The sequence below is a fragment of the Terrapene carolina genome, unplaced genomic scaffold (assembly GCF_002925995.2).
Source record: "Terrapene carolina triunguis isolate 2854851 unplaced genomic scaffold, T_m_triunguis-2.0 Scaffold68, whole genome shotgun sequence".
Lineage (NCBI taxonomy): Eukaryota > Metazoa > Chordata > Testudines > Emydidae > Terrapene > Terrapene triunguis.
This window is the reverse complement of record NW_020664419.1, coordinates 76,579,623-76,607,225: the sequence shown is the minus strand read 5'-3', so window position 1 is coordinate 76,607,225 and position 27,603 is coordinate 76,579,623. Positions and strand designations below refer to the sequence as shown.

Genomic DNA, 27,603 nt, shown 5'->3' with positions numbered 1-27,603 from the left:
GTCAATAACAAGCATTTGGCTCTTTTTATTGGCAGATATTTGGTTGCTAGGAAGCAATGATACTTCCCCCAAATTACCCTAGATACTTTCCCCTGGATTGAATCAATGTTTGTTTTGTGATGAGGATTTATTCACATACCAAGTACTTTTACTCTGTCAACTGTTCTTGTTTGAGGAGGAGATTTTCCTCACCCACAGGCTGAGCCACAACACAAAGTTACAGATATAGGTTAGACATGCTTGAATGACAAAGAAATATTAAAAGATATATGGATGAGTATACATATTATGCTGAAATGCACCTATATTGGAGGTTTTCTGGAGGAAGCAAGCACCCAAGAGAACTATGCACAAATTTAGGGTTCGCAACACAAATGTTGCACTGATTGAAGTAAAATTGTTTAAGTCTATTTTGTTACACTGGTGGAAATCCACATATGGAAACAAAATGGGCTTATATTGATGAGTTTTGTTCAATTATGTCACAACCAGGTTACAAGATGATTGGTTAACAAGTTAAACTAAAATTGATATAAGACAGTTATTAACTGATTTTTAAGTGTCCACAACAGGGTTTGAACTGGTTTAAATCAATTTAAAAAATGATTTTAGTTAAACCAGTGCAAGATGCATATAAACAAAGCCTGGGTTTGGAAGCATTTACAAATTATGACAATTATGGCGTCTGCTGCCCAAAGAATAGTGGAAAAGTAATTTGGTCTGCATAATTCCTACTAGAACTGCAATTTATGAAAACCAAAAGCTGCCATTTAGCAAAGCTGTCTACTCAAAACTAAGCCTCAAAGCTTATCAGTCTTTATTACTGTCAATATTTACTGCTAGGACAAAAGAAATTAAGTTCTGAGATTACTGAATAAAATATAACACAATAAAACTAACACAAGAGTCAGACAATAATGAATTTTTCTAAGATAAAACAAAAAATGCCTAAACTGAAAACCATCATACTTTTGAAGAGATGAGATCTTCTTTCAATAGCACACATTTACTCATGCAAACTTGGGATATTCGATATCTCAAAAAGAAGAGACTCAGACTCAAAGGCCGGAAGGGACCATCATGTCATCTAGTCTGACCTCCTGCAAATTGCAGGTCACACAACTTAACCCATCCATTCCTGTAATAGGCCCATAACCTCTGGCTAAGTTACTGAAGTCCTCAAATCTTGATTTAAAGACTTCAAGTTACAGAGAATCAAACATTTATTTTAGTTCAAACCAGCAAGTGACAGCATTGGCAGAGGAAGGCAAAAAACCCCCAGTGTCTCTGCCAATCTAACCTGGCAGAAAATTTCTTCCCAACTCCAAATATGGTGATCAGTTAGACCATGAGCATATGGGCATAACCTACCAGCCAGACACCTGGGAAAGAATTCTCTGTAGTAACTCAGAGCCCTCCCCATCTAGGGTTCCATCTCCAGTTGTTCGAGATATTTGCTAATAGCAGTCGCGGATGGGCCATATGCCATTTTAGGCAATCTCATCATACCATTCCCTCCATAAACGTAACAAGCTCAGTCTTGAAACAAGTTACGTTTTTTGCTCCCACTGCTCCCTTTGAAAGGCTGTTCCAGAACTTCACTCCTCTGATGGTTAGAAACCTTCACCTAATTTCAAGCCTAAAGTTTTTGATGGCCAGTTTATACCCATTTGTTCTTGTGCCAGCACTGGCCCTTATCCTAAATATCTCCTCTCCCTCCCTGGTGTTTATCCCTCTGATGTATTTATAGAGAGCAATCATATCTCACCTCAGCCTTCATTTTGCTAGGCTGAACAAGCCAAGCTCCTTAAGTCTCCTTTCATAAGGCGGTTCTTCACTCTCTAATCATCCTAGTAGACCTTCTCTGCACCTGTTCCAGTTTGAATTAATCTTTCTTAAACATACGAGACCAGAACTGCACACAGTATTCCAGATGAGGTCTCCCCAGTGCCTTGTATAATAGTAATAACACTTCCCTGTTTCTACTGGAAATACCTCACCTGATGCATCCTAGGATTGCATTAGCTTTTTTCATGGCCACAGCTCACAGTCATCCTGTGATTGAACATCTTTTTCCTTCTTTGTTGCTTCCAGTTGATAAGTCCCCAGCTCATAGCAAAAACTCTTGTTGTTAATCTCTCAGCACATGACCCTGCACTATTAAAACTTCATTCCATTTCTATTACTCCCAGTTTTCAAGGTTGTATGATATTCTGGTCCTCTTCCATGTTGGCAATACCTCCCAACTTTGTGTCATCCACAAATTTTATTAGCACATTCCCACTTTTTGTGTCAAGGTCATTAATGAAAATGTTAAATAAGATTGGTCCCAAGACCGAACTTTGAGGAACTCCACCAGTAATCTCCCTCCAGCCTGACAGTTCACCTTTCACAGAATGACCCATTCCCTTTAACTAGTTTCTTAAGCACCTTTCAATTCTCATATTAATCACCATCTTCTCCAAAGTAACTAATAATTTCCCATGTGGAACAGTATCAAATGCTTTACTGAAATCCAGGTAAAATAGATCTAGTGCATTTCCTTTGTCCATGAAATCAGTTATTGTCTCAAAGAAAGAGATCGGGTTGGCCTGAACGATACCTTTTGTAAAACCATGTTGTATTTTATCCCGATCATCATTTACCTCTATGTCCTTAAGCACTCTCTCTGTCAAAATTTGTTCTAAGACCTGGCATACAATTGAGGTCAAACAGGCTTGTAGTTCCCCAGATCATGTATTTTCCTTTCTTAAATATAAGTACTATGTTTGCAGTCACAGGGTATGATGCCCAAGTTTAGGTATTCATTAAAAATCTTTCCTATGGGGCTTGCAATTTCATTTGCTGGTTCCTTTAATATTCTTGGATGGAGGTTGTCCAGACCTCCTGATTTTGTCACATTAAGCTGATTGAATTTGGCTTTTAGCTTGAATGTGGTAATTTCTACTTCCATATCCTAGTTCCCATTAGCCATCCTGCCACTGTCCCCAAACTCCTCATTACTCTTATTGAAAACTGAGGCAAAATATTCATTTAGGTGCTAGGCCATACCTAGATTTTCTTTTATCTGTACCAAATACTCAGTGCTTAGTGGTCCCACTTCTTTTCTTTCCTTGGTTTTTTTTTTTTGTTTTTTTTAATTATATGGGTAAAGAATCTTATTGTTGGTTTTAATTTCCTTTGCAAGGTCCAGCTCTGTTTGGCTTTTGGCAGATCTCACTTTTTCCCTACAACTTTCTGACCTGCAAGAGGCAGTTTTCCTTGCTGATCCATCTCTTCTTCCATTCCTTGTTGGCTTTCTCTTAATAACCTGTTTGAGGTGCCTGTCTATCCAGGTTGAACAAATTTCCCTTCCCTATGATTTTTTGCCCCTTGCTTGGGATGCATGCTCCAGATACTGTAACTCAAAGTTGCAAAAGCTAACTCCAAGCATCCTCCATATTCAGATACTCAAGTTCTTCAGTCCAGTCCACTTCCCTAACTAATTCCCTTAATTGTTTAAAGTCTGTCCTGCTGAAATCAAGGACTCGAGTTACAGACCTATTTTTGTTTATCCTTCCATTTAGTTTAAACTGAGTTAACTCATGATCACTCTAGCCAAGATTGTCCTCTACAGCCAGTTCTTCTCTGAGGTCCTCACTACTTACCAATACTAAATTCAAAACGTCATCACCTCTTGTTGGTTCAGTGACTATTTGGTGAAGAAATCTGTCAGCTATCATTATTAGTAGCACTTGTCCTCCAATCTATATTTAGGAAATTAAAGTCTCCTATAATCACACAATTCCCAGTAATATTTATTTAATTAAAAATATTAAAGCGGTCTCTTTCTATATCCAAATCAGGATCTGTAGCAGATCCCAAGTGCTATCCCTGTGGAACATCTGTTACCCTTCTTCCCCAAAGTGATTTTGACTCAAACAGATTTTGTTTTATCCATTCCATCACTTCTAATTTCTTTTCAGTCTACTCCTCATTAATATACAATGCTACTCCACCACTTTTAACCTTTATTTCTGTCTTTACTGAACAGCACATACCCATTAATATCTGCAGTCCAGTCAGAACTCCTATTCCACCATGTTTCTATCATAACTATAATATCTGGTTTCACTTTCTTCACCAGGAGTTCTAGTTCCTTCATTTTGTTATCTAGGCTCCTTGCATTGGTGTACAGACATCTTAGTTGTTTCTGCTTGGCTTCATTTAGATTCCTCACCCGATTAGGTACAGTCATTTTACTACCAGTATCGCCTACCTGGCTGTTACTGTCATTGATATTAACACTATCTTTCCTCTTGTCCATTCTCCTACCCTCTGTTTTTCTTTTCTCCGTTGCTGTATCCTCTTTTACTTGATTTTCCTCCCACTCAATATTAGAATTAGGTGTGGAGATTAAACGAGCATCTCCCAATCATCTTGCCCAAATTCCTAGTTTAAAGATCATTAGATGTCTGCCATTCTGTTTAGTTAAACATTTTTCAGAGATCAAAGTAGCACACTGATTCATGATGCTAGGTGTTCAGCTTATGAACCCTACTGCATAAATAAATGCGGCTTTTTCCATTTTCAACAACCAGCAATGTACATCTTTGGAATGTCTCTCATTTTGTTCAAGTCAAGATGAGTAGCAAGGGATTAGCCAAGAGACATGTACAAATTGAGAAATTACTTTATGGACTTTTTCCATCAGCACTGATTAAATTAAATCATAGCATTAAATACAACATTTGGGAAGAGACTGATTAGTGAATGGTAATTTTTTTTTCCTAAATAAAAGATGATTTAGACAAACCAACACCCTATTCTGCACTGCACATCAATTTCTTTAATTAAATGTTAAATGAAATCCTCTGAAAAGCCAATAGTTGTAAAAATATGCAAGATGAACTTCTGGAGCATTCATGAATCTCACTCAGGGCTTTTTAAATATACTCTATTACTACAGACTGATACAAGTAGGGGGAGAAAAATCAGATATCTGAAACAACAAACAGCAGGGCATGGTCACAACTGAAATGGATTTGCATGAGTCTGTATATGTAAGCATGCATTCTCCCTTCTAGGATGGATTACCTTGAGTGCAGGCAGGCTGAAGCCATCTGTGAGGTTGTGTGCCTCCTCTTCGGACACCTGCTCTTCACTCAGACCCAGACCCAGTTCCTTAAAAGGAACTACGCAGATGTAGTTGGTCACGTTGTCACTCTCCGCATTCAGAGGGTAGGTTTAGTCAGAGTTAAAGCAGTTAACAAAGAAGCCTTTGTACTAAATAGAAGGGGGGGCGGGGGGGAAGGGGCAAAGCAACTAATAATCTCCAATTACTAAGGATCTTTCTTTCTGGCAAGTTACTGGAGAGCACACTCAGTCCAAGTCCAGTTTTAAGTGATCAGTGAGTACGGTTGTACGCTGAATAGGTTTTAAAGGCTCAAATGTTTACAATAAGTTGTAGACAAAGGATACTGCAACAATAAAGATAATAAACAGCTAATAAATAATCCCTGCATTCCTTTAATTGAGGAAATCTCTGCAAAATCATCAAAGAGCTAGTTCACAATAAACTCTAATGACAGCCTTAAAATTAAAAAGTACACATTCAACAAGTTAAGAGCAATACTGCCAGAGACAAGAAAATTTTGGGTAATGCACGTTTCATGGTTTGTGTGTTTTATATAAGTCAGGATAACCAGGTGATTTCCCTATGAACTATTTTTTGTGGAGGATGAGCAATATTAAAGCAAATCACATATCTGCAGATGTTTAAAAAGCAGTTCTTTAAAATTTCTTACATGAATAGTAGAAAATGCCAAATTTTCACATTGCTGATGCAATAAATTGATCAGTCTCACAAACGTCTCAGCTATAACATGGCATGTTGTAAGATCTCATGTCACTAAAACTTAATTTCTTTAATACATTTTATGAACATAGTATACCAGAGTACCTACTTCTGTAGTAGCTACAATATATTGTCAAATGATAAGTCAAAATAAGTGAAAACATATTTTATGAAGCAGTATCTGTTTCATTATATTCACCTACTTAATCATTTGCAAAATTAGGTGATTAGCAATGGGTTTCACAGTTATCAGCGTGATCATACAAATACTTAAGCATGTGCTTAATCTTATGCATACGAGTAATCCCATTGAAGTAACAGCTCAAATGAGACTTCTCACAGGCATAAAGTTAAGCACACAGAAAAATGCTTGCAGTCTTGGGGCCTTAAGGACTGATCCAAAGCACACTGAAATTAATGGGAATCTTTCTATTGACTTCAACGGGCTTTGGATGAGATGCAAAGGGTTATGTCTACACTGAAATTAAAAACCTATGGCTGGCCCATGCCAGCTGACTCAGGCTAAGGGACTGTTTAATTATGGTGTAGACATTCAGGCCAGGGCCGGCTCCAGCTTTTTTGCCACCCCAAGTGGCGAAGAAAAAAAAAAACAAAAAAAAACCCCACAAAAAAAAACCTGATTAGTGAAGGACCCACCGCCGAATTGTTGCCAAAGACTGAAGCGGCGCAATTGAGCTGCCGCCAAAGAGGAAGCGAGGGACTGAAGGACCCGCCGCCGAATTGCCGTTGCACACCCGGACATGCCGCCCCAACGACGGACGGAGTGCCGCCCCTTTCTATTGGCTGCCCCAGGCACCTGCTTCCTTCGCCGGTGCCGGCCCTGATTCAGGCTCTAGTACCCTGTCAGAGTGCAGGGACCCAGAGCTCAGGCTGCAGCCCAAGCCCAATTGTCTACACTACAATTAAATGGTCCCTTAGTCTGAGCCCTGCAAGCTCTAGTCAGTTGGCTTGGCCAGCCCAGGGTTTTTAATTGCAGTGTAGACATACCCTTAAAAAGAACAGGAGTACTTGTGGCACCTTAGAGACTAACAAATTTATTAGAGCATAAGCTTTCGTGGGCTACAACCCACTTCTTCGGATGCATATAGAGTGAAACATTGAGGAGATATATATACACACATACAGAGAGCATGAACAGGTGGGAGTTGTCTTACCAACTCTGAGAGGCCAATTAAGTAAGAGAAAAAAAACTTTGGAAGTGATAATCAAGATAGCCCAGTACAGACAGTTTGATAAGAAGCAAGTGTGAGAGTACTTACAAGGGGAGATAGATTCAATGTTTGTAATGGCTCAGCCATTCCCAATCCCTGTTTAACCCTGAGTTGATTGTGTCTAGTTTGCATATCAATTCCAGCTCAGCAGTCTCTCGTTGGAGTCTGTTTTTGAAGTTTTTCTGTTTTAAGATAGCCACCCGCAGGTCTGTCATAGAATGGCCAGACAGGTTAAAGTGTTCTCCCACTGGTTTTTGAGTATTATGATTCCTGATGTCAGATTTGTGTCCATTAATTCTTTTGCGTAGAGACTGTCCGGTTTGGCCAATGTACATGGCAGAGGGGCATTGCTGGCACATGATGGCATATATCACATTGGTAGATGTGCAGGTGAACGAGCCCCTGATGGTATGGCTGATGTGATTAGGCCCTATGATGGTGTCACTTGAATAGATATGTGGACAGAGTTGGCATCGGGCTTTGTTACAAGGATAGGTTCCAGGGTCAGTGTTTTTGTTCAGTGATGTGTGGTTGCTGGTGAGTATTTGCTTTAGGTTGGGGGGTTGTCTGTAAGCGAGAACAGGTCTGTCTCCCAAGATCTGTGAGAGTAAAGGATCATCTTTCAGGATAGGTTGTAGATCTATGATGATGCGCTGGAGAGGTTTTAGTTGGGGGCTGAAGGTGACAGCTAATGGTGTTCTGTTATTTTCTTTGTTGGCCCTGTCTTGTAGGAGGTGACTTCTGGGTACTCGTCTGGCTCTGTCAATCTGTTTTTTCACTTCAGCAGGTGGGTATTGTAGTTTTAAGAATGCTTGATAGAGATCTTGTAGGTGCTTGTCTCTATCTGAGGGATTGGAGCAAATGCGGTTATATCTTAGAGCTTGGCTGTAGACAATGGATCGTGTGGTGTGTCCTGGATGGAAGCTGGAGGCATGTAGGTAAGTGTAGCGGTCAGTAGGTTTCCGGTACAGGGTGGTATTTATGTGACCATCGCTTATTAACACAGTAGTGTCCAGGAAATGGACCGCTTGTGTGGACTGATCTAGGCTGAGGTTGATGGTGGGATGGAAATTATTGAAATCATGGTGGAATTCCTCAAGGGCTTCTTTTCCATGGGTCCAGATGATGAAGATGTCATCAATGTAGCGCAAGTAGAGTAGGGGCGTTAGGGGACGAGAGCTAAGGAAGCGTTGTTCTAAGTCAGCCATAAAAATGTTGGCATACTGTGGGGCCATGCGGGTACCCATAGCAGTGCCGCTGACTTGAAGGTATATATTGTCCCCAAATGTGAAATAGTTGTGGGTGAGGACAAAGTCACAGAGTTCAGCCACCAGGTTAGCTGTGACATTATCGGGGATACTGTTCCTGATAGCTTGTAGTCCATCTGTGTGTGGAATATTGGTGTAGAGGGCTTCTACGTCCATAGTGGCCAGGATGGTGTTTTCTGGAAGATCACCGATGGATTGTAATTTCCTCAGGAAGTCAGTAGTATCTCAAAGATAGCTAGGAGTGCTGGTAGCGTAGGGTCTGAGGAGAGAGTCCACATAACCAGACAAGCCTGATGTTAGGGTGCCAATGCCTGAGATGATGGGACGTCCAGGATTTCCAGGTTTATGGATCTTGGGTAGCAAATAGAATGTCCCTGGTCGGGGTTCTAGGCATGTGTCTGTACAGATTTGTTCCTGCGCTTTGTCAGGGAGTTTTTTTAGCAGATGGTGTAGTTTCTTTAGGTAATCCTCAGTGGGATCAGAGGATAATGGCCTGTAGAATGTGGTGTTAGAGAGCTGTCTAGCAGCCTCTTGGTCATATTCCAATTTATTCATGATGACGACAGCACCTCCTTTGTCAGCCTTTTTGATAATGATGTCAGGGTTGTTTCTGAGGCTGTAGATGGCGTTGTGTTCAGCATGGCTGAGGTTATGGGGCAAGTGATGTTGCTTTTCCACAATTTCAGCCTTTGCACGTTGACGGAAGCAATCTATGTAGAAATCCAGTCTGTTGTTTCGACCATCCGGAGGAGTCCACCCCCCAACCTAAAGCAAATACTCACCAGCAACCACACATCACTGAACAAAAACACTGACCCTGGAACCTATCCTTGTAACAAAGCCCGATGCCAACTCTGTCCACATATCTATTCAAGTGACACCATCATAGGGCCTAATCACATCAGCCATACCATCAGGGGCTCGTTCACCTGCACATCTACCAATGTGATATATGCCATCATGTGCCAGCAATGCCCCTCTGCCATGTACATTGGCCAAACCGGACAGTCTCTACGCAAAAGAATTAATGGACACAAATCTGACATCAGGAATCATAATACTCAAAAACCAGTGGGAGAACACTTTAACCTGTCTGGCCATTCTATGACAGACCTGCGGGTGGCTATCTTAAAACAGAAAAACTTCAAAAACAGACTCCAACGAGAGACTGCTGAGCTGGAATTGATATGCAAACTAGACACAATCAACTCAGGGCTAAACAGGGATTGGGAATGGCTGAGCCATTACAAACATTGAATCTATCTCCCCTTGTAAGTACTCTCACACTTGCTTCTTATCAAACTGTCTGTACTGGGCTATCTTGATTATCACTTCCAAAGTTTTTTTTCTCTTACTTAATTGGCCTCTCAGAGTTGGTAAGACAACTCCCACCTGTTCATGCTCTCTGTATGTGTGTATATATATCTCCTCAATGTTTCACTCTATATGCATCCGAAGAAGTGGGTTGTAGCCCACGAAAGCTTATGCTCTAATAAATTTGTTAGTCTCTAAGGTGCCACAAGTACTCCTGTTCTTTTTGCGGATACAGACTAACACGGCTGCTACTCTGAAACCTGACATACCCTTAGTGAGCTTCTACTGTAATACTCATATCTGCAGGTTCCCTGTCTCAACAGCAATTACTCAGTTTTCTCCAAAAACAGCATGTGTGCCTGTTTTTTGTTTTGTTTGGGAAGATGAGAGGTACAAAGTATATCAGAGAATCATACTACCAGGTTTATGTCACCAAAAATACAGGTGTTTTAATGTACCATGAATAGTGAAGTTGGGCATAAAGGGAGAGGCATCTGTTGATGCTATAGTTATGCAGTCACATTTTATATTTTCCTTCTAGCCAACAAGTTATTTTCCGTTGATTTTTGAAAACATAAAATACTTTGCTCTGCATGCTGAAGAGAGTAATGGGCTTCATAAACCATCTGTGCCAATTTATAGGAAACGGCTAAGATCGTCCAAATTCCATAGACTACATAATGGATGCAGTACTTTTCAATGTATTGTATTGCAGAGCAAAAAGAACATACCTTCATAGGAAAATATTCTTACAAATATAGAAGCTTAATAAAGTTTAATGTCAATAAATACAAGAATTGTGAAATAAAAGTAATGAACCATAGCATTAAAAAATGGCAAATCCTCCGTAGGGTCAATGATACTATACAAATCTGAAGTAACATTTTTGTGGTAAGTCAATGGCTACACTACCACAAAAAGTTTAGGAACAGCTGGAAAACTGGTCTGGGGTTTTGCTAGGATATAAATATACAAGCAACGATGCAAGTAACAAGATATCAAGTGTAAAATTTCAGTTCCAAATTATGTCAGGTTACAACCACAATACTGAAGTTGCACCCTGTAGTACTTTTTTCAACTGCAAGGCTTTAATGTCACCAAAAATCAAAATGTTGATGTTGAAGTACCTCATAGCAAAGTCATATTGTTTTGGGTTATATTAGTCTACGGAATCTTGTCTTTAAAATTAAGTGATTCCAACACCTTTGCTGCTAAGGGTAATGTACTTTCTATAAATGGAACAAAACAGTATATTCACGTTAAATCTGTATACAAATATTGGCATCTTGACTATTCAAATTCTATTCTATTCTGCACTATTCTAAATAGGTTCTTATTCTGCACTCAGCACACACACGTATCTGAGCAACTTCCAGTAGTGCATTACAGGACATGACTTCCATCTGTCACATGTGGTTCATTCTCTCTCATCCTCTCCCCAGTGGGAGAACTGTGCAGGCAATGTAGTCTTATTTTGGTAGGGTTTAGTTTTGTTTTAAACATATATACTGCTCTGGGTTTAAGTTAGAGAAGCCAGGTTGAAGAAGTGCTCCTTGCTCTTGGAGCAGATGATGGTGAGGTTTGTGATGGTCCTTAGTTCCTGTGGGAGTTTGTTCCACAGTCTGAAGCAAGCCTTCTGTCTTCTGAACTGAAAGTTCTGTCTTCTGAACTGACAAGCTTTACCCTTACGGTAGAGAATTCCATTGTGCCTTAGGACCAGAGTGGTCAATCATGGTCTTCATCCTGGAAATTTAGGTGATATTTCAGGTATTCTGGACCCAGGCCATGAAGTACTTTGACGGTAAGGACTCAGAACTTAACTTGACTTGATATTCTATGGGAAACTAGCGTTGAGAAACGAGGACAGTTTTAATGTGTTGCTGAGCAGACATACTGCAGTGTTCTGTATTAGTTGGAGTTGCCTAAGCAATGAAGGCTTCATACCCAGGTATCTTGCATTGCTGCAGTCCAGAAAGGGGTTGACAAAGGTTTGAATAGCTGAGGCTAAGTCAGAGTCCACCAGGATGGGACAGAGTCTGCTAGCCAACTGGAGAAAGTGTTACTCACAGAGGCTGCTATGTTAGGGATTAATGTCAGCCAGGACTCCCAACATGTCTACACCACACCCTGAATTGGCCAATAGTGGATGTGTGCTTTCAACCAAAAGGAGAATGTACCGTGGCTACAAACTCTTCAGTGTGCTTTCCTCTGCCCACCAACATAAACTCTGTCTTACTCAGATTCAACCAGCTCTTCTTCCATCCATGAGCCGATTTAGTCCCATTTCTGGGCTGTCTTGATGGTGGTTGTATGTAGTAAAAGGTAAGTAGGTCTGACTCTCATCAGATACATCCTGCTTCCTCTCCCCACCAGCCACACAAAAAATAAAGAGAGAATACGGATTATGAGAACATAATATGGAAGCCACCACCATGGGCAGCAGCCATTTTAGATATACTATTCCCTGTGTGCAATAGCCTCATTTCACCCCTCCCCACTGCCTCCTACTACATCACCAGCTCCAGAATCCCATTCTCTCCTGATGCCCAACTTTCTTGCTCACTCAGTTCCCGGCCCTCTGTAGTAGATTGGGGGGGGAGGAGGGTTGTTACTGGTAAGTACATGGTAATACTTTTATTATCAACCCTACTATTTGATATTCTGTGAACTCTGAAAGCTTTCTATTTGCCTCATCCCTAGTGTTTGCCAGTCCCGTGCTTCAATATTTTTAGGATTTTGAGTTAGAGGCTTGAACTATTTCAAACCTTAATGAATGCCTGCTCTATTCAGAATATGTTGTATAAGTTACATGCACTGAGTTTGTCTAATTAATTTGTGCTTTGTAGTAGTTTTACTTCGTGGTGGGTATCATGTGTTACCAACTTTTGCGATAAATGGTATTTTAATTAAAGTCTGAGCTGCTGGAATTGAGATTGCATGAGAATCTCAGCTTCCAACAAAACACAACAACAACAACAACAAATGTTTTCTAGCTTTTGGATGTGGAGAAATGCTTGAAAAATGCAAAGTGGATGTAACCTAACAACCCCAACCCAAACGGCAAACAAAAAGATACCATGTTCTTTTAAAAAAAAACAAAAATACAAAACCAAACAAACCACCTCCCCCCCAAGCCCCAATATTTTTAACCAAATTTTTTTTTTTTTTTTTTTTTTTTTTTGGTGGGTTGGGGGAATGACTCATGATTTTTGAGCATTTAGGTTATCTATCTGGTCACAAAATAGAAAACTTTCATCTGGAAATATTGAATTGCTATGATACATCTACAGAAACCTTTACCCTGCAGAACTCTGAAAATGTTTCTCTTATAAAGTCCTAAGGGGGAAAAAAGATTTAATTCAAACCACGTTTCTTTAATTTCTATTTTGATTTGGGTTTGCAAACGCAATGCTCCCTTCCTCTGGGATCATATAAGGCCCAGCAGAGGCACTGGTCTCCTGCCCAGCTGGCTAAACTGTTTTCTGGGATAGTTAATTACAAGTTCCACCCTTTCACTCCCAGACTCAAATGATTTTCCACCTGTTTAATTCTCACAGGATTAAAACAAAACAAAAAAATCTGCTCCAGAAAATAATTTTACCACTTGAGCAGAAAAAGCAGCGCCTGTAATGAAGCTTTGGTGGCCCATGAGAAAGAAGCATTGAATGTGCACCTCCAAACAGGCAGAACTTCCTTTAAATTTTTTCAGTAACCTACATTAGACAAAAGCCTAATTACTGCTCTTCAGACATCCCAGTAATAGGGCAAAGAAAAGCCTGTAATGCGAGTTCCCAGGAACGTAATATGTCGCAATCAGTTATTGACTCATGTAAACATGTAGGTGTTAGCAGGATCCAATGTTTTAAATTAACCCAGGAGGATGTGGAGTACTGGGATTACCATGCCTATCCTTTCCTGAGATGGAAAAAAATCAGGCCACAATCTTTAAGATGGAACATTTGAAAGTTTCACTGAAGTTCCTTTTAATCTCTTTCTGCAACAAACGTTCTCTAGCAGCATGAAGATCTTATAATGCAGGTTTAGTAATGTGCTCTCAGTATATTTCATTTTTAGTTCATATGCAGTTTTGTACTCTGCATAGGATTAATAACTGCAGACTGGGAGCAAGGGTGGATTTCTGACTCATGTTAAAGAAAACATTGCAGGAGACAGTATATATAACTGTAGGGTTGTACATAGAGTTGAACATTAGTTCTGGATTTATATACCACTGCTCTTACAGTGCCTTTCAGAGTTGAAATTTATGATTATCTTTATATAAGGCAAGAAAACAGGGTATAATTACAAAAGCATCAGTGTGTTCTAATACAAATGAATCTGAATTTATTTTTAAAAGGTTGTTTAGAATCCCAGTGAGATATTAAACAACAGATCCACTAGATTGCAGGAATGTTAATGCTAATTTGATAAGATCAAGATTAAGCACCGTAATGGTGACTTTAAATTATTCTAAAATGAAATGAACTTTAACCATACGCTTTACAGTTGAAAAATTCTAGAAATAACTAGAACACTCCAGAGATCAAGGTATTTTACTTTAAATTATATTTCAACATAAAAAGACTGGAAGCAATCCTAGAAAGAGTCAAGAATCAATCCCATGGTATGGATACCACAAGATAACTGAACTCTTGAGGGGATCTGTAATCATACTTTGCTGATTAACATGACTTATTCTTCAGTGTATGCTGACTGAATGCACACCAATCCCTTAAAAACTCTTGTACACATGTGTGTGTGTGGGAGCAAAGAAAATACACTAGAGAAGTTTTATTTAAACAGTGTTCAACTTCCACTTCTGTGCCCATTTTTTAAGGAGACATGAGATTTTTAAACAAAAGTTGCTGAATAAAAATGATCTTTCACTTAACTTGGAAATGCATAATTTATTATCCCTAAACCATACACAAATTTACAATACTGCCAATCCCCAAGCATTCAAAAATCATGAGTCAGCCCCTCCCCCCCCAAATAATAAGATTTGCTTTAAAGTCATGATATTTTAAGAAAATAATAAAATTTGGTAGGTTTTTTTTTAATTGGTCTTCTGGTTTTTGAATGTTAAGGTACAACTGGGTAACATTTTCAAGCTTTTTCACCACAACCATGAGGGATAGACACTTATGTTTTTTATTAAATGAAAGCGGAGATTCTCACCTAATCACAAACCATCAGTAGCTAGGGATTAAAAAAACAACAACAACCCAAATATGATGAATTTTTGATAAAAAACTCAAGAATTACCAATAATGAATATACTACTTGAACATATTTTTCCTTGAAACAAACACATTTATGTAAGTATCAGCTAGTGATTCCTATCAAAGTCAAAATTCAGTAGCTAAACTAGGTAGCCATGTGTGTGTACAGTTTTCCATGTATTTGTACAAACATTTTTATTTCATTAATCTATTTACCTTATTTCATTAACAACTTGGGAGCAAGAGAAGGCAAAGTATCTTGTTAAAGCAAAACACAGTACACAATTTCTAATATATAGTGCAGATTAGTCAGCTAATTTTCACGGCAGCAACTTCATCTTATTTGCCTATAAAGCACCATGCTCACCAATGGTGGTACATAACAGTATATAAATATGAATACTCGGCACTTAAAAAGCAATTTCCATGAAAGGAACTAATGCACTTCATATATGCGAATTGGTGAAAATGTTGTAAGACTCTGAACAACGTCACCTCCCACTGCATCTGCCTTGCATCAACAACTCCAATGAAGTAGGGTATTGCTCATTGACTTGTGTCAGAGTTGAGCATGCTCCATGTTCCGCCTTACAGGAGGCGCTCAGCATGTTGTATAAGACACTTTTGTTTGGGGCTTTTTATCCAATTGTCCATATCACTTAACTTCTGTATCAGATACTTTTAGCAATTTGTTAAAAAAAAATACAGTAAAACTATGCATTAAGCATTTACTTATTCGGGGTATTCTGTACAATAGTAAACGTGCCTGGTTTTGTACAAATGGACCCACTTATACATACGTATACAATAGTAAACAAAGAATTTTCAAGATGCCATGACCATACTCGAGTTAGTAGGATAGCTATTGCACCGAAAAATCCTGTCTTAACACAGACAGTAACTCATCACCAAATGGGTGCATTTTACAACATTTAACCTACCATTTCCTTCACTTTTATTTAAAGAATTAAAAAAACCTGCACTGTGTTTTTTCAATGTTTCTTGATGCAATAACTAGATTTGCATAAAGTAGTAGTAGCAGGTGTAATAGAGCAAAGGTTTAAATCTCCCTGAACTCAATACAGCTGAGAAATATATAACACACTTGTGTTTACATATGTTGTGGTAAGAGCCTATTCCGTTAAAATGTTATTTCCTTAATGTCCCAACTGGCTGAGCTTTCAAGCGGAGAAATGATCCACATAGGATGCAAAAGTACTAGGGGCTAAAATAAAACCAAAATGGGGTATGCAGCAGCATCTTAGGGTCAGATTGGGTCTAAAAGGCCCCAAATATCTGAATCTCTCGCTAACAGCAGTTAACTCACCACATTGCACACATAGGGCAGCTGGCAATGTCAGTTAGGGTGACCACATAGCAAGTGTGAAAAATTGGGACAGGGGGTGATTGGCAACTATATAAGAAAAAGCCCCAAATATCAGGACTGTCCTTATAAAATTAGGACATCTGGTCACCCTAATGTCAGTCTGTATGTAACCTAGACATCTACCCCACTGATAGACTTGTACAGAAGTGTATTTGCCAACAGTAGACAGTTACCAATATGGTAACAAATAATAACTAACAAAACCTGCACTTCTGTAGCACTTAGCATCCCAGAACATTAAACAACCTTGTGAATTAAGCTTCACAACACTCATGTCAGATAGGCAAATGTTACCACACCTTTACAGGTAAAACTGAAGTAAAAAGACATTAAGAGACTTGCCCCACAGTCACACAGCAAGTTTATGACAAAGTTAGAAATAAAAAGCCAGATGTCTTGCACTTAGCAGCTAGACAATAACACTTTCTCTTTTGCTAGTGAATTGGTTGCATTTTGTCACAAGAGGAGGATTTCTCCAATTTATAGTAAAATGAGAATTTCAGAGATTCATATGGCCAGCTCCTCAGAGGTGTAAACTGGTACAGCTCCATTGAATTCAGTAGCACTACACTCATTTACATCAGCTGAAGATATGGCCCACAGAATTTTAAGGTGAGAAGGACCATTACAATTGTGTAGTTTGACCTCCTGCATAACAGAGGTCATAAAATGTCACCCATCCAATCTTAATCCTGCACTCACTGAAATAAGTGGAAAATCCCACTGATTTCAATGGTGCAGATTGCAACCCTTATAGCTGTCAAGTGATGGAGAAATCCCTTTGTCTGAGTAAAGAGAAGCCTTCTTCACATGCAGGCTCTTGCTTCTATTATTGAGGAAGTACGCTTGTGGAAGTAGTGTAATGAATGACTCAGCTTTGAAAAAGAAAGACGTGACAGGATGCAGTTATATATTGTTCCCACAATGCAAGACTGACATTTAACATAACAAGTACAGAATGTGTGTGGAAGATTTTCCATCTCAGAAAAAGTTACTGGTCCATCAAATGCAATATCAAAGCTTTACATAAGCTGAAAGTGATAATTCTTCTTACATTTTAAATTAAATTTTAACACTGCTCAACACGGTTATATTTTATACCGCAGCAAATGTTAATTATCTAGATATTAATTTATTTGCATTAATAAATATAGTATTAATGAAGGGAGTTGTAAGCTTTGACATGTTAGCCTTAGGTATACGTTGCTAAATCTCCAGTCTAATTTGACTGAATAATGACATAGTAGCAGGTGTATGCAATCTGTGCTGCTATGAGCAAAGCTATGTATTAAGTTTTTTAACACTCTGTAACAACAACATGTGGGTGTCATAGAAATATCCAAAGGGAAACATTTAATCCTACCACAAAGAATACAATAACATTAGGATACAAATAAGACAAGGGTCTACAATATGCTGTTTGGCCTGTCACAGCTGGATCTGTTTCTGGTCCCCCATAAAGTGCTTTTTTGGGGCCTCCAAGAGACCCTAATTTGCATAGACATTTTGGTGGGGGGAGTGTACATTTAATAATACATACCAGAAATGTCTGAGAAGGTGACAGCCATGCGATAAACTACGTAGGTGTGGGATATATTTATTTAATCATTCACCTTTATGCAAATCGCTGCTCTTTGTCTACTCATCTATCGCCACAGGATTCATTCACACTTTTCAAATAGCCACAATTTAAAAAAAAATAAAATCCATCAGTCAGGTTGTTAGCTGAGCTCCTCTGATAGACTCTTTTCAGCCATGCCTCGTCTATAATATTTGAGAACTGCTCCCTACTTTTTATTTATATAAAAATAGAGTGCCTACAATTTAAAGCAGCTACACTGCATATATACCATAACATAAATTTGTATTCAGATATGGCCACTCTTACTGAAATGAATGCAAATTATGCACATATATCTGATCATAGATATGACTCAAGGTATATATGTGTCAACATAACAACATTAGTAGTCAAAAATACACCATCTCAGTGAGCAATGTGAGTAAGCCAAGGTTACTGAAAGAACTCTAAATATTGTATTTCCTGACACAAGTGTTCAAAATTGTCACAGTGTTACATCAATTCAGATTTTATATCTTTTACGGGCCAGAATCTCAGCAAATGTAAGTGGACATGTAATTAAAATGAATGAAGCTGTGAATATTTACACCATGTGAGGATCTGGTCCCACTTTTAAATGTTATCACTCTATCAAAATGAGTCACTCCTTCAGTACTGAAGCCAGTCAGTTGACAGCATTTCAACATTCACCTCTACCCCAATATAACGCTGTCCTCAGGCGCCAAAAAAATCTTACCGCATTATAGGTGAAACCGCGTTATATCAAACTTGCTTTGATCCGCCAGAGAGCGCAGCCCCACCCCCCGGAGCGCTGCTTTACCGCGTTATATCCGAATTTGTGTTATATCGGGTCATGTTATATCGGGGTAGAGGTGTACTATCATCATTAACTATCAGACAGTAAGTTTTATTTATTATGTTCACACTGTTATCAAGATAACGTGTCCTTCTTCAAAGAAGATAAAGAGAACTCACAGGTAGAGAGCCCAGTAGGAGGACCAGTCACCAAATAAAATGGAATTAAACTTTTAGCTTAACTATATTAGCTGGAGTGCTGCATTTCACTTTCTTTTAAAACCAAAGGCATTTCTCACATATTAAAATTTCAGAATGCTGTACTGAACAAACTGGATTCAGTTTTTCCCCTGCTTTGACACAGAGATATACTCTTGATCTGGCAAAAAAAAATGCAGAAATAGTACATCAAGTGCAATAAAAAAAGTTTATCCAAGTAGAGTTAGCAGTTTCTTCTGAGGACATTTGAGAAAAACAGAAAAACTAAATTTCATTTCAATGGTCTTTTGAAACTTTATGCCAAATGTTAAGCATGTTTTTCTAAGAAAAAGTACATTAGATTGCTACAGGTGGTGTAAATATTGCATCAATAGTACTACTACATTCCTGTCTTTCACAGTACTCACAATAAACACCTTTAAACACGGATTAAATCATACTCGGACAGCCTATAGGCACTGCAGTCTAATAATGCATGGTCTGATTTTCTGTAGAAAGATTTTTTTAAAACCCCACTTTTGTTCTTTGTAGCAGTGAAAATCTGGATTTCAACTTTTCCTGATATCCAGCCGAAATTCCTTTCCTTAATTTCATCACGTCATTCCCTAATTATACATAGTCAAGCTCCTCTAAATCTTTCCTTTCCCTGCCGTGGGCCACGCTGTCCTAAGTGAGCAGCTGAAAATCCCGTAATGTGAGGAAATCCTTGGCTGATGAAGATAGCTCTATGTAGTCCCCAATGCTGGAGGAGTGAAAAGGGTGGGGGAGGCTGTGGTTAGAATGCGCTACATTCAAGCAATCCACAGATGACACAACAGTCAATAGGGTCCATTACAAGCCAGAGTAACTTGGGGCAATCCTCAGGCTGCTCTAAATTATTCTGGCGGGTGTTAACTCCCCCCTAAAATTCAACCCTCTTATTCTCACTTTTCATACAATGCAGATCCGACTGTGCCTAAATCTCAACTCCGATAACCTACATACTGTCTGTGCTCCCTGCACTCCAACTTTGTGCTTTTCCCACGCTGCTCCCTCGGCCCAGAATATCCCTTTTCCTGTGTGTCAAGCATCCCTACACATTGCCTTCAAATCCTTCCTCAAAACCCACTTATTTCTTCCAGCTTTTCGCTAATGATTTCCATGACTGAGCCATCTATTCATCTTTTGTTACGGGACAAACTCCATCTTAAAACCATACAAAGTAAGGCAAAAGTAAACGCCAAATTTTCTGAGTTAAACAAAAGATCTCCTTCTTCCTCATTTCCTAATATAAAGCTAACTTAACCACCCTTGCCAGATTTGAAGCTAAGAGGGTGGCAACCCTTCTGCTGAAGTGGATCCAGTCTAAGGCAAAGCAAAATAGTTCTGTAGTAGGTAACCCTCTCTCCCATCCTATTAATCTATACACCAGTTAGTATCCAATACTGAGCATACTTTTACACACTCTGGTACAAAAGGATCTCTGAGAAGACCACATGTATTGTTCCCATTTTCAGTTCTCTTCCCCAACCCCTAAAGTTATTCTCAGTTATATCCAATCCAGAGTTTGAAGTTACTTTTATAAAATAGTTTCAGTCACTCCGGATACGACTGGTTACATTTCCCTTCCCATATACAGAAAATAAATCTACTCTCCAGGGCTATCTCAGGATATGAATCAGTGATGTCTTGAGCACAAAAGCAGGATTCACATCCCTAGATAAATGATCCACGAATAAACACTTATTTCCTCTGAACTGGAGTATCACTACACCTGTTACACAAACACACACACATATCCAGGAGTGCTATCAATATTAACCAAACCACATATTCCAGGAAAATATAACAATAATTGGTAATACAGGTTTTCACAATGTTACCATGCACATTAGTTTCCAAGCTTGTGATTTTTCTGGGGAGGTAGAAATATAATCACATATATTTGAATGCAATACATTGGCATTTCTGATATTTTCCCAACTATGGCACAGATATAGCACAGCCGTCAAGTAATCCTACTGTCATTTTTTCAATGGAATATGGGTTCACGCTTTGGCAAACAGAGTTTGAATCAGTTGTGAGAAGTACCGCATTTGATTTTGGAAGTAGAAAATCCTCACTGTTCAGTGTGCCTCTTGACTAACCTATGTTGCAACAGTGCCATTCAGCTTTCATGAAATAGGAAATCACTTACCTTTTAACCTGGAGACTAGATATGCAATGGAGACACAAAGTGAGAGGGCAGGTGGTTGAGATGAAAGTTATTTTGGAAGGAGGGAAATAAAGATGGGTAAGAGCAATAATGAAAGGGAAAGGACTGAATCACACATCAATAATTCACACAAAAGGCACATGTTTGGAAGACATAGTAGAGGACTCTTATCTTAGATTGCACAGTGACAAAAACGTGAAATATTTTAGGAATGTGCTGTCTCAAGCATAACTCAAAAAAAGACACTTTGCAGCCCTTTCCCTTCCTTCTTGCATATATTTAACTAGATACCACAAGTTTCTACTGGTGCCAGCTCTATTCATTAGGACAATTAAGTGTCCCATCTATATGGATAGGTAATTCATTCATAAGTATCTGCATTTGTGGGTTTTTACAAAAAGGATATTTTTTCAGCATGTACAGAGTAGCTAGTCTTGAAGCTCGAAAGTTGGCTCTGACAGATCGGTAAACAGCTTTCCGAAGACCGATGAGATGCTGACTAGGATGCTGTCCAGCTTTATTAAATGGGCAAGCGGCACTGACCCTGTCAAGCAAACTTGAAAAGTAAAATGTGATACAACTGTACAGATGTCCTAAAGAATTTCAAAAAGACAATACATCAATTTCACTTTCATATCCCTTATTTATAAAAGACAATCCTTTTTTATAATGGGTCAATACATATAATTAAAGCAACAAAGTTTTACCGTATCAGTGATACATTTCATTAGAAAATTTAAATGAAAAAAGAATAACTCAGTAAAGGTCCTGATCCTGCTCCCATTGGAGTCAATGGCAAAATTCCTATGGACCTCAATTGTACAGAATCAGGTCCTACAAAAAGAAAGCACTGTATAGAGACACTGTAAGGCTAATGAACTCTGACCTGAACATAACAGAAGTCCACTGTAAGTTTTAAAAATACGTATATTTAATGCATCTCTCTCTACATGCAATTAATTCCTTAGTTTTTACAAATGATTTTGCAGATAGGCTGTGCTCCGCTATCTATTTAGATTAATCTATATTCCCCTCCCCCCAACCAGTACAAGGAATGTTATCCAGTTTGATGAGGTTATCAAACATTTGAGTGGAAGGACAATTTACCATAAAAACTACAGACTGCAGAAATTCTTGTGGCACTGTTACAGCTAGAATACAAAATGAAGCAAAGATTCCGAAATGCATGCAATTACATATACTAACATTTTTAAATACACATTGATCTCAATGTATACATATGCATATCGGTGTGTCACGGTGTCATTTGCTTGTGGGAACAGACTGCAGAAGGGCTTTACGAAAGTGACATTATAAAAAATGATCTATTCTGTAAATAAACTGAAACGCACCTGTATGAATTTTAAATATTTGCATGTTAAGTTACAAAAAACAAAAAATGTAGTACAGACTAGTCTTCTGTTAGTGTACAGTATACTTAATAATGTGAAAGGTATTTATTAAAATAACATTGTACACATAAGCTATAAAAACTTCATACCATATTAATATACAAGAGTAATACTTAACCATGATCAAATAAAATCTTGTATGTAAAACATTTTTCATTATAAAAGAAGCAAAACAAACTGCATTAGCTTGCAATTTTACCAAAGCAAAATTAATATGTTTGTCCAGTTCTGTGTTTTCACTGGAACCTTAAAATTAACATCTGTTACAGATTCTCTCTTAAAATTTCTATGGCTATTTGAACTTACCAATTGCTAATGTTCAAAGGTGAACTCTCATTTCAGTCTTTTAAACCATACACTTCAATGGGTTGTAAGAAGTGTGTCTGGAGAAGCTAAGAAGTAATTTAAGAAAGCAGGCAGAAAGCTACCAATATTTTCTCCACAGCAAAGATTGTAAGCACTTGCAGCTCTACTACAAGACACCCACCCATCACCCACGCCCCTGTGTACAACCAATGCCTTGAAAAACAGGGATGTTTTGTGATTTGTAACGTTTGTTTCCATGTCAGATGTTAATCTCAGCAGTTTGTATAAATTTATAGGACTGAATTCTTCCTTTCTTTTTTCCTGAGAAACATCAAACCAGCATCATTTGCTATGTTTCTGAACATACCAGAGATACATCATCCCAGGATCTTTGTTAAATGTTACCGGACCATGCTGTGTAGCAGCAGTGACAGGCAAGAGGAAAAAGTGTTGAGGATGAACTTCCTTTTCTCTACAACACCAAAATCTATCTCAATTATAAGATACTGCAATTTAAAGCTCTCAGTCTCACAAGCTAGATTTTAACTAAGGTTGAAATAGGATATGTGTGTCATAGGCTCATACTGCCTCATATTAATAAAATCAGTTACTACACATGAGCATGGTGGTAGTTCTATAAAGATGCTGTGTGCATCAATACATGCTTGTATATTTCAAATTGGAATCAAGCCCTACAAGAGCAATAATAATATTTGGGAAAGCTCATTACTGAAATGCCAACCAAATAAATAGTCCTCATTATAGAAAAGAGTGGAATTTCACTATATATTTTTACAATTTGCATTTTATAAGGGGCAGGGAAATGGAAGCATTTTCAATAGCTAGTAGGAATTCCAAACAGTGACCCTAGGCAGGACTACTTGATGGGAACTCATTAGCTTAGTCAGTACCTTTCAAAACAAAAACAAAACCTTGTTTTGAAAGGTAATGACTACACCTACACCTAATTGCAAAGAGAATTTAGGGCACTGTCCATGTTTCTCTCTAAAGGCATCCTGCTGTCTGATGGAGGATAACCAGTTGCATTTGAAGTACTTAAGGTGAAGGAGCTCCAGCAGGTTGGAGGGGAGGAATTGAAGGCGGGATGAGGTTTTTACAGAATAAAACAAATTCAACAGGAGCTTTCATGTTGCTGAGATGATGAACAAATGACCAAAATCTTGTTCTTAGCACTTACTGGGACATATTGCTACAGTAGCATCCCTATCAACTTATAGGGTGAGTTCCTGACCCAGTTGACGTCAATGGCAAAATTCCTAAGCCTCAGAGCTGTAAAATGGCACAGAAAGACACCCCTTAACTTAGTGTAACCATATTCAGTGTCACTTGACTCCCTTTAGCGAACATTAAAGCTACTTTTACTACATTACTGCTAGAGGACATATTAAGCTTTTTCTCTTAAGGTCTATTAGCAGGAAACTACACTACAGCTCAAAGCAAAATTGGGGGCATCAATCATCTTGACTGCTACCTCAAGTAAACAATTTTCTGGCTGTTCCTCTAGAGCATATTATATGTATAGGCCTTCTGAGGAAAACACTCTAGAGTTAGTTAAGGGTTAAAAAAAAAAGAAAGGTCATAGACTTGGTCCATATTGGACCATTACTTCAGAGATCCATGTATTGAACGTACTGGCTCAGTTACCTTCAAACCACCCGTGATACTGTATGGAATTGGGACCCACTTTATTATAAAATTGCAAGGAGTCGTGCCAGATATGCCATGGAAGGTATCTGTGAAAATGTTATGATTTGCCAAGTATCATAATTTTGTTTATATGTTGGTATCACTTTTGTATTGTGAGTTATAGATATGTATGGTATGTCTATTTCAAAACTTGTGCTGTGTTTCTGACAGAATGGCATCGGTACTAAGCCTGCTTGATGGCCCCTCAAAGGACATCAGCTGTACAATGAACCTATTGAGAGAAGGCAGGGACTACATCTTATGAGTCAGCAAGACATGTAAGGGAATGCCTGTGGACAGAGAACTCTAAGGCTTTTCCATGCCATATGCGGTGAAGCTTGTGTTTGGGACAATCATCTCAATTTTGTCTTCAATCCTGCTTCTTACCTCTGGAGCAACTGTTCTACAAAGCTCTGAACAAAGGACTGAATGACCCATCCAAGCTGTGGATGTGTTCCAGAGGGATTTTCAAGCCAGCAAACTCACCAATACTGTTAAGAACCTGATATATGGACTTTGAAACCTTATGTATGTATCTGACTGCTTTACCATTTAACAACTCTCTTCTTGTTCTCTCTTTTTTCTTTATAATAAACCTTTAGTTTTAGATACTAAAGGATTGACTGGCAGCATGATATTTTGGGTAAGATCCAAACTAATACTGACCTGATAATGTGGCTGACTCTTTGGGGTCAGAAGAACATTTTGTATAGTGAGCAGAGTTTTTAAAAAACTTCTCACTGTACTGGACCTGTGCGCTGATTGGGAGCCAGAGAACTGGAATGCAATAAAGGGGGTTGTGTGATTTCTTTTTTAGCTTCTTGATAACCAATGTGGGGGATTAGGAGCATAGTTTGTGACTGGTTGGTGAGTCTAACTTCAGTGTTAATCACCAGTTTGGGGAGTATCTGTTCTCCTTTTTGCAGCCTGCCCAGACCTTGGCATTTTCAGTGAGGGTTACCCTACGCACCCTGGGTCACAACCCCCATCCATGCACACCCAAAGAAATCCTCTCTAAAAGGTTACTAAGATTTAAAGAAAAGGGGATATAAGATCAGGAGTCAACTTGAAACTCATCTATTGTTTTAAACTACTAACTTTTAGATATGTAATTAAAGAGCAATCAGACCCAGATTTATTAAAATTAGAAGAAAAAAAATCAGATGTTTTTCTCAATTACAATCTGGACAAGTCCTAACAGTAAATTCTTTCTGAGACTCTTTTTGTGAAGATTAGACTGCATATTGCTTAATTGTATTCTGGCTCAACGAAAACATATCTAGGCTGATTTAGGACATGCTTAAACACTCCAAAAAGATAATAAAATATGTCCTTGGCAAAACATAATGTAGGCATCTCATCATCTAAAGTTAGGAAATTAATTCAAACTAGGTAGGGTACAGTTTCAGCCTTGCATGTGGCATAATGTGCTCAAACACAAAACAGTTGAACTGGTAGGAATAGCATAATGTCTACAAATACAGATCAAAGTTCTCTGTGTATATTAGGGCTTTCAAGTCAGAAATTTATACAGATCCCATAAATCAAAGCGGCGCAAAAAGGAGGTATTTTATTGATCTTAAAAAGATGATGACTGGACCATTTTTTGCATTTTCCTCCTTCTTCCACCCAAAGTTCTATTAGCACAATGTGCATCTAGAAATTACATTGACTTAAAACAACAGAAGGGAAGGACAATGCACAGGTGCAAGCACGTTGGCTTTCAGATCAGTACATGTGTTCAGTGTATCACAATATTCATTCATACAAACCAGGAAGAAAACACACAAGAGCCAGTTCAACCACAGACACCAAATAACTAGGATCAGGAGTATCAAATCCCATAAGTGGGAAAAGATAAATTCTGTTGGTAAACAGTTCTGAGTTTTAAGCTTCTGAGGGGCAACAGATGTGGAAAAAAATATTTTCAACCTATGACCTTTCATAGCATTTCTTTGATTATAAGTAATTTGAAGAAACTAAAATTATTATTGCACATCATACAGAAGGAAACACTTTTTCACATAATCTTTCGTTATAAAATACTGATTACTTGCAGGGCAGATAATGTTAGAAAACATTTTTTGGTAATCTAAAATGCTAAATACTTACGTCAAAATAGTGAGATATAATTTAAAATTACTACATGACCCTTCAAGAACTGCTCACTAAAGGGGCTTAGAGCCCCTTTGTCTCCCCCCCCTCTTCCTCATAAATAATTACTTGTTTATGTTGTCAGTAGTGTAGGAGGAGATTTTCAAAAGGTACAAAGGACAGTTTGGTGCCCAAATAATAGAGCTGTTGTGGCTTTGAAAATCTTTATAGTGCACACTTTTAAATAGAGCTGTCAGACTTTGAACACCTGCAATGTAATTATCATGGTAGTTACACAAGTTTGTCTGTATAAACGACAATCTTAATTAAAAAATTAAAATGTATATCGTTTTCCAACAGATTCCATCTGTCATTGGAGATAACATTATAGAATTTTAATACTTAATTGGCTTGAATGAATCCATATATAAAATGAAATAAAATAAAGACTCACAGGGTAAATCCTCTGGAAATGACTTCAGTCTCTTGAATGAGTCGCAGAGCTTTTCTCACAAGATTAGTAAAAGCGCGGCTATTTGCCACTGTCTCTTCCAGCTGGAGTCTGTATTTTCTCAGGGACATTTGCAGCTTGGCTATCCTCCATGTGCCTAGAGCTCGTATGATCACATAGACAAACAGAACTAGTCCCCACACCAGCCAGAATGATCCATTCCACCATGAAGGAAGTATAATCAATGCACTGACAAAGGCAAGCAGCAGAGACACATCCCTGCAAACAAAGGAATAGACAAAGTGACATCTACTACCAATTCCTGAGATTAACCAATTGAGGAAAGTCATGAGACTCTCAACTACAATGCTGTTTACATTTAGTTACATGGACTTTTATGTAGGTTTTTAAGAGAGCTATAAACAGCAACAAGATCACTAAATGGAAGATTTAGGTGATATGTAGGGAATTAGTCCATAAAGCTACGATATATTTTCTTAATTTAAAACAGCCAGTGGAAAAATAATGTACCAATTTGAAAGGTCAATCTTTCAAACATATGACTTAAAAAAAAAAAAAAAAAA

At 38.3% G+C, this 27,603-nt stretch overlaps 1 protein-coding gene across 3 annotated transcripts in view; it reads right to left on the bottom strand.

Annotated features, from left to right (window-relative positions):
• VEZT (vezatin, adherens junctions transmembrane protein) overlaps positions 1 to 27,603 on the bottom strand; it is an 86,336-nt gene that overhangs the window by 14,657 nt on the left and 44,076 nt on the right. For 2 of the 3 annotated variants that reach the window (XM_026648843.2, XM_026648845.2), the window contains exons 5-7: positions 27,023 to 27,298; positions 21,456 to 21,605; positions 5,077 to 5,224 (exon numbers count right to left, since the gene is read on the bottom strand). In XM_026648843.2, coding sequence (XP_026504628.1) covers positions 5,077 to 5,224; positions 21,456 to 21,605; positions 27,023 to 27,298 — 574 coding nt within the window. The remainder of the gene's footprint in view (positions 1 to 5,076; positions 5,225 to 21,455; positions 21,606 to 27,022; positions 27,299 to 27,603) is intronic. The other variant, XM_026648844.2, reaches the window with a different exon arrangement.